At 39.9% G+C, this 17,070-nt stretch overlaps 1 protein-coding gene across 8 annotated transcripts in view; it reads left to right on the top strand.

Moving 5' to 3' along the window:
* Positions 1-17,070, top strand: part of SYTL2 (synaptotagmin like 2) — a 119,141-nt gene that overhangs the window by 84,551 nt on the left and 17,520 nt on the right. For 4 of the 8 annotated variants that reach the window (XM_055581531.1, XM_055581532.1, XM_055581533.1 and 1 more), the window contains 4 exons: positions 3,390-5,837; positions 10,923-11,024; positions 13,032-13,085; positions 14,317-14,364. In XM_055581531.1, coding sequence (XP_055437506.1) covers positions 3,390-5,837; positions 10,923-11,024; positions 13,032-13,085; positions 14,317-14,364 — 2,652 coding nt within the window. Of the gene's footprint in view, positions 1-3,389; positions 5,838-7,006; positions 7,227-10,922; positions 11,025-13,031; positions 13,086-14,316; positions 14,365-17,070 lie in introns of those variants that run through there. The other 4 variants (XM_055581536.1, XM_055581538.1, XM_055581537.1 and 1 more) reach the window with 4 other exon arrangements.

The following is a 17,070-nucleotide window of genomic DNA, read 5'->3' as shown; positions in this document are numbered from 1 at the left end:
AGGTTGTCCTCAATCACCAATAGCCAAAAGATCCAGAATAGCACACTTTCTGGCACATATTACACTTCATCCTAAACAGTTATAAGTGTGTCAGTTATTTAGTCAAACAAATTATAGTATTTTTTTAGTTAAATCAAGGTTTGTATACAGAGTGAAAATTAAACATATGCTAATACCTTTATATAGAGTAAATATATTATTATTCATCTAATGCAAATTTATTGATTCCCATTTAACAAAACTTTGGCTTCTCTTTAATTTCAGGAGAACCTTCACTTTCTTAGCCTCAAAGGTTGGGAAACTAGACTTTAAATTCTTACTAGGAAAAAGCTTTATATTGATACCATGTCTTGCCCAGGGCCTTCATCCATTTGTTCCTAGACTTTAAATATTGTGAAGGAAACTTTCTCCTTCAGTTGCTGTGAGTTGAGAGGCAGTGAGAAGACTGATTTTTCTGGCTAGCTCATTGATTTAGCCCTCTCTTGAAGATCTTAGAGCTCTCAGAGGATGCCTCAAACTGCTTTCTGATACCCATATGATTACATCATAGTTCTTGTGTTTTAAAACAGAAGCAGTGGGAAAAACAATTGTATGTACTCTCTCTCATCTTCATTAAGTCTTACTCCAACCCCATGATACTTTCTGCAGTCAGAAACATATATTGTAGCAGCAGTCAAGTTTCTAAATCATTTTTCTTCTCATCCCCTATTGGTCATTGTTGCGTTGATCCTGAGTCACTTTCGCTCAGTCTTACTTTCTCACTTACTCAGATCAGTCCACTTCTTAAAGACAAAGTGTCTCCATTACCCCTCTCCCTGGATATTTTAAATAATTTGAAAAAGGCAGAATATATATTTTTTTTAGTTTTAAAATTAGCAGGTACTTCTTCAAAGATATAAAGGAACTCATTTTAAGGAAACTTCTAAAGTTTGAGTAAACACTGACAAATAATTAGATGATGCTTGCTTAAATGTTTATCTAAAAGATGAAAAAATTCTTTGGTAATATTTTGTTTTGGTATAATCCATAGAAAAAAAATGGTAAACCTTTCCTGGTTTTCAAAGTGTGCCTGCTTTCTCATAGACTACCTTTACAATTTTCTGTTAGCTATTTATTTATGCTTTCTGATTTTTAAATCTAACTCACCATGAAATCTGGGAAGAAGGCATCATCAGTAAACCCATTTTGATTGACAGACAGGCCTTCTGGTCTTGAAGCTTATAAACAAAGTTCTGCTTATTCACTAATGCCCTGTTTTCTCCCTGCTTACCACAAAAATATATACAAGTAAATAATGGAGCATAAAAAGAAAATCACAACCGAAAAATGGTAAACGCTAATTGTGCAGATTATGAGAGTTTAGCTCTGAGCTTTAGGACAATCACTATCACACTCATTAAAAAAAAAAAAAATTATTAGAGTATAGTTACTTTACAATATTTTTTTAAGTTTCTACTGTACAGCGTAGTGAATCAGCTATATGTATACATATATCCCTCCTTTGGGGATCTCCTTCCTGTTTAGGTCACCGCAGGGCATTGAGTAGAGCTCCCTGTGCTATACAGTCCGTTCTCAGTAGTTACCTGCTTTACACGTAGTGGTGCGTATACATCAGTTCCAAGCTCCCACCTCATCCCACCCCTCCTTTCCCATTGGCGACCATACATTTGGTCTGTAAGTCTGTGTCTCTATTTCTGCTTTTCAAATACACACTCATTATTATACCAGAAGAAAACAAAAGAATTCCTCAAAGGAAACAAAAACATTACCTGGCATCAAGTTTTTTAAATAACGGTTCTTGTTTTTAAAATAATACACTTTTATTTGAAAAGTGTAAAAACATTTGAAAAGAAATATGCACAAAATAAAACAGTGATCACCTGTGATATCAACTATTGCTAATGTTTCATTGTAGGGCCTTTCAATAATTTTCAGGCATGGATATTATTAGAATTATGTTTACACTGTCCAGACTTCTTTTTTCATTAACAGTGTATTACAAGAATTTTTTCCCTCATTAGTCTTCCATTAAACAGCCTAACAGAGAACTCTTAAAGATCTCTCAAAGGAATTCACCATCACTGACATATTTTTAATAGTGTCATGTGTAGTTATGAAAGGAAACTAGTGTCCACTGTGTGCCAGTTATTGTATAAGCCTTTGTTGTTTTATATTTAGCCAGAGTTTATAATTAAAGAGAAAATTTTATTAATTGACATCTCCTCTGGTGCACTTGAAATGTAGCCAACTTCATAAAAATTCAGCTCATATAATTTTCAAGAACATATATGTAGCTTAGCATTTATAAGGAAGAACGAGACATGCTGACACACCCACATGTTAACTAAAGGGAAAGAATGCCTGAGTTCCCTCACGTACCTGTGCCTAAGGCTCGGAAAGGTCTCGGCCTGCTTTCTCGAAAGCTTAAGAAGAACTTCAGCGCCCTTTTCTAGCCTCCTAGCCATCGGGTAGCAAACATCAGGCAGGAGGTAGAATTCACATTCTCTGTCAGTCCTCATTTTACTTTGTCTCACAGACACTTCCTCCAAAGTTGCAAATTATAGAAGGGAAGTAAGGGATCGCGGAAGAGCCCTTGAGACCATGGTCTGAAACTGCAGTATAGAAAACGACCACTGAGATAGCCAGTAGGAAAGATTCCTGGGCCCCATCTTCAGAGATTCTGGCTCAGTGTATCAGGATTAAGGCCCCAGGATGCAAATATCTTCATTGTGCCATTCTGATGGTTTGGAAGGAACTCCTTGTTTAATCTTCCTTGAACATTGTTTTCCTAACTCCTGAGCTCGCGTAAGTCTTTGTTACTCAATATTATTTTTGTTTTATTCGGTTTTGGTTTGGGCCACATTGCATAGCATGTGGGATCTTAGTTCTCTGACCAGGGATCAAACCCACATACCTTGCATTAGAAACTTGGAGTCTTAACCAGCAGAATGCCAGGGAAGTCCTGTGTTTCTCAAACTTGAGTATAAGCCCTCTCTAGGGTTTATGAGTGGGCCAGTAGATAATCAACAAGAGGTATCTTCCTGGAGTGTCTGTTTTATGCAAAGCTTTGAGAAAAATTTGTATGTAAAATGTAGCATGGATCAGAAGATAAAATCTACTTGAATTTTCAGAATAAAACAGACACTTGTAAGAAATTCCCCTCAAAATTCCAGGGGCCTGTATTTACCTTCCTTTACTATTATAGGGCATCTTTGGTAGAATACCTTAATTAGGATGGTTTATATTATAACTCCTGATAAATGCTGATGTAAACAACTGATGGTGGAGCAAATGTAAATACAAAGTGCCTTTTTAGAAGATAATGTGACTGAATGACAATTCTTTAAGCGTTCTCTTTTCTTATTTAGAAGAGCATTTCTGTGTTGCAGATGAACTGTCTTGCACTGAGCCCGAGTCATCTCAGGTGCCAGACTGCAGTTCTAGAGACCATCAGCAAGGTAAGCCCCCTCTACTCCAGGCCCTAAGAGCTAAGACGTCCTCACATTCTGATCCATATGCCACTGAGATAAGGAAGACAACTGATGATTCCATATCTAAAGTCCTAGACTGGTTTAACCGAAGCTCTCATTCAGATGACAGTGTGGCATCTCTGCAATATCCCCAAGACATACAGCCCAGAAAAAAACCAGACTCCAAGCCACAGATTGCTGTTGCCTTGGTGACAGAGGACACCAGTCAAGAAGGAAATGGTTTGATTGCTCTACTACCCACCAAAGTTGAATTGACACCTGTGGGACCTGATTCAGCATTCCAGGTAGAGGAACGTACGCTGCCATCTGGAAATTGCCAGGATAACAATGCGCACATCAAACCCAGATCTATTCATTTGTCCCCACAAGGCAAGGAAAGTCCCGGCATGTTGCAACCATTTGAAATCTACAGTTCAAATCAAGAGAGTAAAACTAAAGACTATAGCCAAGGTTCAAAAAACATAGGGAAAGCAGTTGGGGTACTTCTTCCAGCTAATAACTCTTCCTACAGTGTTCACAAAGGATCTCATGCAGAAGACCAAGTTCTATGCAACATTAAGGATGCTGGCAGCTTAGGTGAAGAAGAACCCAAGCTTCGTGTTTATGAAAAAAATATAAGAAAGTCAGAAGTAAATTTTGACTTTTCCACAATTATCCAAGATTCGAGTTTGAAAGCCAACGTAAAGGCAGAGAGTGAGAGCAAAGGAAGAGATACTTCCATCCTAAAATCTTGTTTAGAACCAGAGAATATTGAGTCACCACCTGGGGCTGCCAGTGGCGTATCTCCTTGGAAGAAGCTTGAGGTCCAGGTACCAGAAGCTGGTGAGGTTCCCCAGAACCAAGTACAAAGAGAGAAATACAAGAGAGTGAGTGACAGAATATCCTTTTGGGAAAGTACAAAAGCTGCCATTCATAAAGAACCCTTACCTCCATTCAGTCAGGAACGACCCTCTGCTAAAGCATGTCAGCCTGTGACGTCCGTGGACAGTTTTCCTATGAGCCGTGGTAAATGTAATACTCAAGTCACTGCCAAACAAGTAATCCTAGATAACGATGGCCAAGCAGCCCATGTCTCCGGTTTTTATTCCTCAAAGAAACCTAAAGAGACCAGGCCCCAAATATCAGGTCCATCCAAAAATGATCCTTCAGCTGACCAGTCAGGCACAGTGTCTCTCTTTCAGAATAAGACAACTGAGCCTGTAAAAAGATTACCAGTGACAGACAGTTTGCATTCTGAAAAGGACATTACTTTCCCACCATTGCATCATCCTTCAAATGTCGGGATTGAAATGCATACCTCTTTGGAGAAAGACAGATCTCTAATTGGTGAACGGAATCCCAACTTTAAAGTTATGTCCTTACAAGAAAGAATCAATGAACCCAGTACAGAACAAGTCTATAATCACTCTCAATTTGAGAATTTGAGAAGGTTTTGGGACTTAGGTGCCAATCCAAACTGTCAAGATAATATTGAGAAGAATACTACCACAACAAGCCAAAAAAATTCTGTGCTTTTTAATAGTCAGAAACATAAAGAATTCAGTGACGTGACATCATCAGGAAACAGTACCCATGAGAGAGAGATGCTTCTAAACCAGAAAGAAATTCCGGCAAGAGAGGAAATAGAGAAATTAAATTCAAAAGGCACACTCCAGGTGTTGCCAGATGACACCACATTTCCATGGAGACCACCCAGAAAGTCCACTCATCAGTTGCCAAGGTATGAGTCATCAAAGGAAAACATGGGGAAAAATACTGAATGCTTTGTTACCCCAGTGTTCAAGGGAGAAAACGATGACTCTGACCAAGAGCCGGAAGAGATTCAAGAATCCATTGTGAAAACAAGTGTTTCATCTAAAGACTACAAAGACATGCTTAATGACAGCATACAGAAGCTGCTTTTCGAAGCCTCATCACCAGTCCTCCAGCCTTCTGGTGGAAACGTTCAGGGAAAACAAGTGTTTGAACCAGATGTTTCTGAAAATAGGACATGGCCTCAGGAGACAGATTTTGCTGCTCCTGAGGAAGAAGCCAAAAGGCCTAAAGAGATCAGTAATGAGCATATAGACAAAACAGTAGCTCCTCCAAAGGCCTATTTGAACACTTTGACTGCTAGTCTGGACAAACTCCTGAAGGAAGCAAGCGGAAGCCCACCCTCTCCCTTGCAAACCAAATGTGAACCCACCACCACTGGGATCAGCTCAGAGTCTGAAGAGAGTAGCGTTGATGAAAACAGGATAAAGCAGAGTCAGAACACGTCAGCCGATGAGAGACAGAAAATGGCTTCTTTTCCAGAGGGGACAGAAACTTGGGGAAATTGCGCTCTCTCCCAGGAAGCTCAAAGTGGTGAGTGCCAGCTGAACCCAACTTGTTGCAGACAGCTGCAGAAGGCTCTCATCCCCTGGATCAACCTTCCTGTCGCCACAGAAAGGGTTCTTCCGGGAATGGGGTCCACTCTCCCCAAGATATGCCTTCTCCCAGGGATGCCCATCCTTCTCCTCAGGATAAGACACTGCTTTCTCAAAGGGAAGTTTCAGAGACTATAGAAAAAGTTATTCTTCCACCCAGACCTGCATTGAATGATGTAAAAGCTATATTACAAAAGCTACTTAGAGAAGCTTGGTTGAGTTATCCAGCTGGGCTGGAAGTAGTTTCTGGAGAAGTAAAAATAGAATTTCCTAAAGGCGTACAGGTAGAAAGTAGTGCCCCAAGTTCTCTGGGAGTTATCCCACCACAGACAGCAATGGACAGAATAGCTTCAGACAGAAGGGATTTTTATTCCTTCAGTGTGGTTTCTGATGAAACTCATAAAATGGGATCTTATTTAGCTGTCCAGGCGTCTCCATCAGACCAAACCCTTAGCTCATTTGCTTCTACTGTTGCTCACTATGGCAAAGAGTTACCTCAGGAAGTGACAGAAATTGTGAGGGAAACGATTATGCAGCCTAAATCAGAACTCCTTGAATTCAGTGTTGCCTTAGAAGAACTACTGAAAGAAACAACTGAAACCCCTTGCACAAAATATGACTGTGATACAAGGGGTCTTTATGTGTCAGAGTTAATAGGTATTACTATTACTATATTGCCGAGGTGCCCAGGCAAGCTGCTTCTGAATTCCATCCTAAGGAAACAAAAGAGACAGTAGAGAAGTCTGAGGCTCCATCAGCTACTGAGAGTGCTTTTGATATTGGTTTGGAGAGACTCCTTAAAGAAACATCTAATGGTCCTTCTTATCAGCCCCAAGTGTCAGTGAAGAAAGAAAGTCCTGAGAAGGAGCCGTTAGAGTCAAAGCAGGCCAGGTTTTGCGGGAGAGTGCCCCCTTTTTACCGGTCAGCCTCAGAGGCCTTGGAAATCAAACGTAAGAGTAATGTTTTCAAATCTAAAGTCAACCAATGTGATAGAGTGTTGGGAAGAGACAAAGGTGTGACTGGCTTATCAGATCTCTGTGGTTCTGTAAGTGGGGTTGAGATCCCTGGAGCCTCACAACTTTCTGTGGGCCATGAAGTGGGGACCACAGAAACTATAAACCCCCCAGAGGAGAGGGATAGTGAAAGTGAGGTTGCAGTGGTTCGAGAAAGGGCTTTTCAGGAGCCTGGTTTCAAAGAGGCTCCTGAAGCAATTAATGTGCCCAGAAATAGGCAACCCATTCCTCTCCCGACAAAGAAAACTCTGCAAAAACAAGTCAAGTTGAATTGATTCTGGCATCACCATTTATAGAGAAAAAGGAAGAAAAAGGTTTGTCTGACTCTGATTTTTCAGACAGAAACATTGGTTCTAATGCAAAAAGCTGGAGAAACACCTCCAGTGAGCATTTTGAAGTTTTTCACTGATTGGTTAATGAGTTGATTTATGTAATGCTGACATAAAGGATGATATAGTTTTTAAAAGTGGGATTAATTTGATAATCCCAAATGGTGCTAAATTCGTCTTTGTACTTCAGTTCTGCCTAGATTTTCTTAATAAAAAGCTACATTTCCTGTTATATTCTTTAATCAAATGAGTTACATAGACATAGCGTTAGCCATCAGGCAGTGTTTCAGAATCTGATTTTATTCTCACTGATCAATGGTAGAATTTTCAGATTCCAAAGATATGTTTTAAAGAACTTTGGGGGTTTAGAGAGTACCTCTGAGACATCCAAGCGAGGTTTCCTCTTGGAAAGAATTAGAATTTCCTAATTGGCAGTCCACGCAGCAGGCTCCAGTAAGATTTGTGGCAAGAAAGTGCCGCAAGTGGGCGTAGATTGCCCTCTTAGGAGCAACATGTTTCCACAGTGGTGGCTGAGTACCAGGAACAAGGTGCAGGGCTGGAACTTGCCCTCAGATACTGTGAACTGTTGTGGGGTTTGTTTTTTCGTTTTCTCTCTTTTTGCTGCTCTCTCCCTCCCGTTTCCGATTACCTGCAGAATCCTGCCTCCTAGGCCGTGACTCAGTGTGATGACTTCACCTGACCCCACCTAAGGGCCTGGCCTGGCCTGTGCATTTCTTTGGCTCCAGCCTTAGCTGAGTGGAGAAGATTACCATAGTCATCCAAGTGGACTTGGGATACTGGTTTCAGCCAGGCTCCCAAAGAAAGGGCTTGTCTCAGTTTGCTCTTTGGAGCAACCTGACTATTTTAGGAGAGAAAGCCAGGAACAAATAGGGATTAGAAGTCACCTGGTTAGAGTGATGAAATAATAAAGGATGCTCCCCGGCTGGAACATTTTAACCAAAGTTGTACAACAACTAGTGTTGATCACCTTCCTCAGTAGAAAATTAATAGAATGTGTCATTTCCTAGCTCCCTTCGGTCTCAGTAAGAACAAATGAGCTTCACTGAGTGGCTCATTTGTGAGATTTGGGTTCCTTTGCAAATAGCCATAGGGTCTCTTATTGAAAACTGACCAGAGAATCCACCTATAATCCTAGTTAATGAAGCTGAAGCCTCTTTAATATTTGTAACTGGTGGGAAAAGGAAAATACCAGTCTCTGCAAGAGTATAAGTCAGCATCTTAAACTTATCGAAGTAGACTTAACTAAGCTACCCCATGAGTTACTAGGGTAAATGGGCCTATATGAGGTGAAGGGCTTGTAAATTTACACTTAACTTTGAAGACTGTTCCTGAATGTGTATAGCTGTGTTAAAGTATACCAGCATAACTGATTGAACAACAACAAACCTATCTAAAAAATAAATAATCAATATAAATGATTACCCAGACAGAGCCCAGAGATTTTAAAGCCAAGTAGGAGGTATAAAGTGGTGCACGGCGTGTGTGTGTGATCAGTCATGTCTGACTCTTTTGTGACCCCATGGACTATAGCCTACCAGGCTCCTCTGTCCATGAGATTTTCCAGGCAAGAATACTCAAGTGGGTTGCCATTTCCTCCTCCAGGGAATCTTTCCCAACCTAGGGATCGAATCTGCGTATCTTTCATCTCTGGTATTGGCAGGCAGATTCCTTACCACTGAGCCACCTGGGAGGCATAGTTTTCTAACTTCTAACCTAAATAATTATTTTTAAGTAAATGAGTTGGGTGGAGTGAGAGTAGGGAAGAACCTTCCCCAAATTAGGGAAGAACCCCAATTTTGATGAGCAGCCGAATATGTTTGACTTATGGCTGAGCTCTTAGCCAGTACCTCAGTATGTTCCTTTAATAAAGAGAGGAGGGAATGCTGAGAGATTATGCACACGATTCATATTTTATTGTGAATTATATGTGATTCATATGCACATGATTCATTTTTTTAAAGCATATTAAAGTCACTGAGAAGGTCCGTAGTAAGAAAACTTTAAAGTTTGAGCACAGAGCATCCCAAATCTAATTCATCTTAGAATCCATTTACTGGAGAATGCTTATTAACATTGGGCAGAACTGGGATGCACTTCAGGAAAGTACTGTCCAGAGTTGTTCCCAAGTGGATTGACTCATTAATGGAGTCATTCATGGATCTAGCAATGCTGAAGTGCCTCTTGCCTGCCAGTGTTTTGGGCACGAAGAATATAACAGTGCTGAGTGACAGTACTCAGACCAAGGCTTATCCATGTCGGAGTTTTCACTGTCAAAATGGAAAAATAAAAGACAGTCTAGAGAAAAAATTTTATAACATTAGATGCATTTAAAGAACAGTTCTTATTCTCCAGTTATGCCCTTTTTCTTTTTTCCTTGTGTTCCTAAAATACCTTTCATTTTTTTAATAAAATGAAGGCATTAGTAGTTAATAGAGACCAACCTCCCCCACTTTAAAATACTTTCTATGTTAAAATAAAAAGTTGACCACCTCAGGTCATTACCCAACATTTTGATGGAAATCTCAGTAGCTCATGAAACCTAGAGAGTCTATATTTGTTGATCTGGAGAATTCACCCATCTGTGTACCCAATTATATACAGATGTTAAAACATCTGAATCCTGCCTTCTATAGTTTTCAGCTAATTATTTTAATGCTCCTAAAACCATTTTGTGGCTGTCTTCAAAAGCTAGAAGTGAAGGGGAAAGGTTCAAATTTTAGAACAGAACAAATCACGTGCCTAAAATAGAGGTGTAGAAGACTTAGCACATTGCTGTTACTGCGGTCATTATGTTAATCTTGTCTCTCTATCATTTGTGCTTACAAATATTTCTTAGGTTTACAAGTCATTTCTTTTTTTTTTTTTTTTTTATTTTTAAACTTTACATAATTGTATTAGTTTTGCCAAATATCAAAATGAATCCGCCACAGGTATACATGTGTTCCCCATCCTGAACCCTCCTCCCTCCTCCCTCCCCATTCCATCCCTCTGGGTCGTCCCAGTGCACCAGCCCCAAGCATCCAGTATCGTGCATCGAACCTGGACTGGCAACTCATTTCATATATGATATTTTACATGTTTCAATGCCATTCTCCTAAATCTTCCCACCCTCTCCCTCTCCCACAGAGTCCATAAGACTGTTCTATACATCAGTGTCTCTTTTGCTGTCTCGTACACAGGGTTATTGTTACCATCTTTCTAAATTCCGTATATATGCGTTAGTATACTGTATTGGTGTTTTTCTTTAAATGACTTCCCTGGTGGCTCAGTGGTAAAGAATCCGCCTGCCAATCCAGGAGACACAGGAGATGTGGGTTTGATCCTTGGGTCAGGAAAATCTCTGAAGGAAGAAATGGCAACCCACTCCAGTATTCCTGCCTGGAAAATCCTATGAACAGAGGAGCCTGATGGGCTACAGTCCGTGGGTCAGCAAAGAGTTGGATACAACTGACCTTGCACGCACATGCACTAATATGCTTTAGTGAAGAAATTTTACTGTCTTCTGTGAACTGCCTCATAGAATGGATAAAAGTATGGAGGCTTATGGCATAATACCTCCTTTCAACCTACCATTTCAGTGTCCGTTGATTTATTAAGAGTTTGATTGTTTTCTTTTTTCGTTTGTATTGTGCAGTATTCATCGGTTTTGTCTTGTAACAGGTTCAGAAGAAGAACCCAGTCCTGTTTTGAAAATTTTGGAAAGGAGTGCTGCTAGGAAAATGCCTTCCAAAAGTCTGGAAGATATTTCATCAGATTCATCAAGTGAGAATAAAGTGTGCCCCACTGTCCGTGCCCCGATCTAAGCTTAAAAATGCGTATGTGCTCTTCTGTGGCCTCGCTGCATGCTGTTCTACCCTGAACCCCTAAAGGAGGGGTTAACAGATGAGAACACCTTTTCCCAACCGAGCTAAACAGGCTCAGCCAAAAGTGGTTGGAACTTCGCTTTTAAAATAACACATGAGGTTTGGTTACAAGTATGCTAGGTTTTCTTGAAGAATCCCAGTTTGAATATTTATTCAAACACTTTCAAACACTGAGTTTTAAAAGACTGTGGTACCTTGTGGTTCTAGTGGTAATAGCTGACATTGATTTAGCACTGTGTGGCAAGATGTGGCTAAGCGTTTTATGTGCATGATCTCATGTAACTGGCATAGGCAACCACATATTGGGGGGGGGGGCACAAATTCTTATCCCCATTTTACAGATGAGGTAAGTAGAGTTCAGAGAGGTAAAGTAATTTGCTTCATACCATGCAGCAGAGCTAGGACTCAAAATCAATAGGCTGTTATCAAGAGCATTTATGAGGTGATTGTATTACATATAACTGCTTCTTGTCTGATAAATTTTTGCATGATATGGAGAGGAATTCATCCCTGGCTTCAGGGACTTTGCTTTCTCTTTTATCCCTTATGTCCACCCATTTCTTTTGGATAGTGGAACTATAAGCTCAAAGACGGCCTGACATACAACACTCCAGGCACACTCTTCCCCACTGCTTTAATTGGTGAAGGGTTTCTAGAGTAGTAACATAAAGCATAACATATATAGGGACTTGTGAGCCAGACAAACAGGTTTAGAGACTGTGACTTCTAGGGGTTTTGTTCTTATTCTTTCTAAGCTAAGATGTACCCCTGGGATTACAGATGGTCATGAGGAAATTTATCAAGTGCAAGTTAACCGCTGCCAAACTCATATGATTAAAACTTGATCACTTTCATGTTTGGAATATTTCTATGCATCTGCAGTTGACACTAAAAGTTTCCGATTTTAAAAAGGAAAAGAAAAACATAACAAGCTATGCCACTAAACAGTTCTTAAAATTCAGAGATTTTCAGGGCTGTGAAGGCAGTATTCCCAATTTGGAATGCAGCCCTCACCCCACCAAAGATCTTGGAATCTCAGGGTTAGAAGGGACCTTGAAGGTCACCCATTCCAAACTCCCCCTCCAATGCAGGAATTCCCTCTAAAGCCTCAACAGGTGGCCAACCCCCCACATCCGCCTGATTGCTTCCAGAGAAGGCTAGTCCAGTCCTTTGTTGTTCAGCCCTAATTGTCCTTTCTGATGTTAGTGATGGACCCGAAGGGAAAAAAAAGACTTCAGCAACAATTGTCCAATTTGGCAAACCTCTAGCCTGAGAAACATGGGGCTATTGCCATGGTGCAGCTTTAAAGTACTCAGGAATGTGTAGGGTTAAAAAAAAAAAAAAACACTATCAGCTGACGGGTATTCCTGCACGCTCCCTTCCAAATACCGATACCCACTCTCACACTAGCCTGCCAAGATTCCACTTAGCAGCTGGTCCCCACTTACATCTCTTCAGTTGACTTCCCAAGCAGGGCTCCCAGAGGCATGCACACATGATGATGCACGCCCAGAAATATTTGTTAATGACCGTGGGTTTGGGAAGGTGTTAGTCATGGCTAGCATCTTACCCTTTGCAGAAGAATAGAGAGGCTGTTGCAGCCCCGTGCTTTCTCCTGCTGCCGGCCGATTGCTTGCTCTGAGCTAACCCTCTAACCCTTGGGAGTCCGTGTGCAGCAGTGTGCTGATGTAAGCTGCATCGGGGCTGAAATGGGAGCTCCCGCTATGGCACTGGCTCGAGTAGCTAATCTAAAGAGAAAGTATTTTGGGGAAGACATCTTGGTTGCACCCCTCACACGGCATCTTGACTAATTGCTTCCAACTCCAGGGGCTTCCAGGGACAATCTCATTGTTCTTGCTCGCCAAGGGTCAGTCGTGTTAACCATTTGTTAATTTCTCCTGCACAGATCAAGCCAAAGTAGATAATCTGCCAGAAGAATTAGTACGTAGTGCTGAAGATGGTAAATATCTTTATGTATTTGCATGTCTGTCTGCGTGTTAGGTTCTGGGGTGGTTTGGGCGGTCACCGGGACACAGCTATTAGGATAAATAGAAGAACGTCACTTGTCACTATGTGATGAATGGTGCCGAAGTTGTTATAAAATGGTTCTGACTTGGTGCATTTAATACTGTTCGTATTCTTAAGGTTTCTGCTAGTGATACTGGTATGAAGCTCTCATCAGAGACCCTTGGGAAGCAAGGGTTTCTAAAAATAGGAAATCGTATTTGTATGAGCATGAGCAGATTTTTGCTACTCTGACTTGCAGAACTCCTTGTGAAGGCAGGGAGAGTGACATGGGTTCCTGGGTTAAGTTATTCCTGTATTTGATTTTCAAGTCAGCATATAGATCTCTCTAGATTTAACTGGTAAAGATTTAAGATCAAAGGAAAGGGTCCCAGAACAAGATTGGGTGTCTTGCCTCTGCTTACGTCAATAACCAAGTATAGACCAAGGGTGAAATTGACTGATTCTGAATATTAAGGAGTCAGAAGGTCTTGCAGCTTGTCTATGGATCAGGCATTATACTTGGTTCAGTTATAAAATGAATAGGGTAATTGTGGGGGCAAGGATGGAAATGAGTCTGATTTTTTATAGTTCAGCATTTATGCAAATATGTAATTTATACTTGTATGCTAGAATTTTGTTTTCTAAGTTGCTTTCACCATAATAATAAAAATGTATGTTAGCTGAGCTTTCTCGTATAAGATGAAGCAACAGAGCTCCTCAAAGGTCATTCCTTACTTTTGTGTAATGGTTTTGTCTTTTATGTTGATAACCATTTCATTGAAGTAGGTGGGGCAGCGATTTTTATCTTCATTTTACAGATAAGAAAAGCTCAGAGAAAGGAGGTGATCTGTCTGAGCTTTTGTAGCTAGTCAGTCAGTGAGAGGGTGAGGATGGGAACCTCAGCTTCACTCCTAGCCCAGTGCTCCTTTTGTTTTCCATGCCATGGCTTAATGAGTAAGGAAAGACACTGAACGTGTATGCTGGATGTTGGATTTTTAGTTGAACAGGAGACCTCAAAGAGGCTAAGGAAGAATTGCATTGGGGAATGGATGAAAATAGGCTGAAAACCTGTCAGATGTATTCTGCAGTCTTAGTTGTGAAACTGACATTTGAGCGTTACTTTCATGTCTCTTTAATCTTTCTGTTAAAATGGTATTTATTCTCAATGTTGCTCTTCTGAGTAGATCAAAAAGCAGATCAGGAACCAGACACAAATGAATGCATTCCAGGAAGTGAGTAGCAGGATCTTTCTCACAAATGACTAAATGTTGCCACTTTACATGGTGTTAAATGTACTGAAATAACTAACCCCATTAATAATGCAGCATTTATTATTGTACTAAATTCTTACAGCTTACAAAACTATTTCATTCTGACAAGGGTTTTATTTATTAAAAGTATTTTACTACTCTGTGTTAATTCATGATTCTACTGAGGGATAGTTATATATTTTTAAAATTATATATATATATATATGCGTTATATATACACACATTATTGCTGAATACTATTATGCTTTTGCCAGTCTCCCTGCTCTTTGAGTCTTTACTTAAAATGATATCACTTGGCAGTATGGTCTGGAGTACTGGATCTCTTATGGCCTCTAAAAAACACTATAGACAGGAAACAATTTATAATGTATTTGGACCTAGGAAAAGGCTGTACTTTGACAATTAGTATGTAGTATGGCTGTGTATGCCTGTCTACATTATCTATAGAAGCAATTTTTTTAATGCCCAGGGTTTAAGCTCTGAGGTTCAAAACTAAAATAGTCTAGTTCAATATATAAGGCAAATGAACCTCTGAATCTTAAGTAGTGAATGCATATGGCAACATGGATGGATCTAGAGGGCTTTATGCTAAGTGAAATAAGTCAGAGAAAGACATAAATGTGATCTCACGTATATGTGGAATCTTAAAAAACGAAAAACAACATGCAGACTCAAAGATACAGAGAACAAATGGGTGTTTATTGGGGGTCATGATGGGGCGAAAATGTGCAGGGGATTACCATAAAAAATAAATCATGGGAATGTAAGATACAGTGTAAAGAATATGGTCAATAATATTGTAATAACATTGGGGACAAATAGTTACTAGCGTTATGGTAATCATTTCATAATGTATGCAAATGTCCAATTACCAGGTAGCACACCTGAAACTAATATAATACTGTATGTCAACTGTGTTTCCATTTTAAAAAAGAAAAATGTATGTATAGTTATGGTAGCTCATATGCATCAACTAATTAGTATCCACCACCAGGGAAAGATAACGGTTATTCACTGTTTTCTGTTCACTTTTAAGACTGTTGTTCTTAACTGTGACTATCGTCTTGAGTACAAATAGTGCATTAAAAAGGGGTTTGTGGGGACTAGCAAAGAATGCAGATATGTTTGTGTGTCTTCTTGGCATCCCTTTTCAGAGGTGGTTTCAAAATCCTAGGCGTTGGAGTGTTGAAGATACACCTACCGGCCCATAGGAGTTTTAATAAGTTTCCCAACAGTCATTGGATGTGCTAATGGTTCTTAAAGAGAAGCGTTGCCAAAGGAAGGAGCCATTAGATAGAGGAAAAGTGCTGATGCTTGAAAACAGTGACTTCTCATCTGAAATCGGAAACCCCGCTCATGAGGTTCTCCTGCCAGAGATGAAGGCACTGAGCCTTGGCACATGACCTGACAAATTTTTAAGAACTACCTAGGAAATAAGGCCGTCCAGGCTTCAGCCATTGGTGTGTGTTCTCTGTCTGGCTGCCGCAGAGACAACCAGACTTCTGTCTCTCAGGGGTGTCGGGTAAAGAGGCTTTTCCAGTTGCTGTTGAACTGGCAACTGGATACTTAAGTTTGGGCATCTTAGTTTATCTTTGTATGTTTTATTCAACATTTAGCCTGAGGAGTGAAAACAAAGCATAGACATGGATGATGTGTGCCTATATATCTGTGTCTTCATTTGTGACCTCCTAATTAGCTGAGTTTTTGGTCAAGGCAAAGAGGCTAATCAGTGCTAAATTCTAGATAAGTTAATTTCCCTTTTTTGTGGTATTTTCCAAGATGACTTTTAATGCCTGGGCTGGGGTTATTCCTTTTCTTTAGTTAAGAGTGTGTTCTTACCATAAAACAAAATGAAATGCATGGTCAAAACACAAATAACTAAAGCCCAGTAAACATATTACTAAACTGACTACATTTGAGTAGTAAATATATACTTTGAAAATAATACAGAGCAATGTTATAAGAAAGTTTTGCATACTCATTGGGCTATCCTTTGCCCTTGTAGGACCTGATCTTATACTATTCAGTATAAGTCACTCAAATACACACCATGGGAAGTAATTAAAGCAGGTTATCATCTTGTAAGACAACATAAATATATTTTGATGCATTTGTGAGCCTAAAACTAGGTGAGAGCTATTATGTGATAAGCAAATATTTAATAGTTCAAGTTTCCATTTTCCTTTATTAGATTTCTTTTAACTAATGATAAATGTACCTAATATTTAGGGCTAAACTTGAGCCTTTTGAGTTATATGTAGACAAATAATTTGATTTTTATTTATCTGTTTTCCTCGTATCTCTGCAATGAGAAAGTCAAACCAGTATATTTTTGTCACATGGAAAAGATAATTTAAAGATTTCCTATCAGATATTTACTTGTTTAGCAAAGACATATATAGAGCCTAATATGTGTAACACATATAGCACTGTTCTGAGTGCCTTGAAAAATATTAAGTCATTCAATACAAAAGCTCTGATTCACCATAAGAAAAGCTTAGACATTGTCATTCTTATACTGCTGCTGCTGCTGCTGCTAAGTTGCTTCAGTCGTGTCCAACTCTGTGCGACCCCATAGACGGCAGCGTACCAGGCTCCCCCGTTCCTGGGATTCTCCAGGCAAGAACACTGGAGTGAGTTGCCACTTCCTTCTCCGAGTCAAATATT

Source organism: Bubalus kerabau, chromosome 5 (genome assembly GCF_029407905.1).
Source record: "Bubalus kerabau isolate K-KA32 ecotype Philippines breed swamp buffalo chromosome 5, PCC_UOA_SB_1v2, whole genome shotgun sequence".
Taxonomy (NCBI): Eukaryota; Metazoa; Chordata; class Mammalia; order Artiodactyla; family Bovidae; genus Bubalus; species Bubalus kerabau.
Note: the sequence above shows the minus strand (reverse complement) of the source record. Positions and strands in the feature narration are given on the sequence as shown.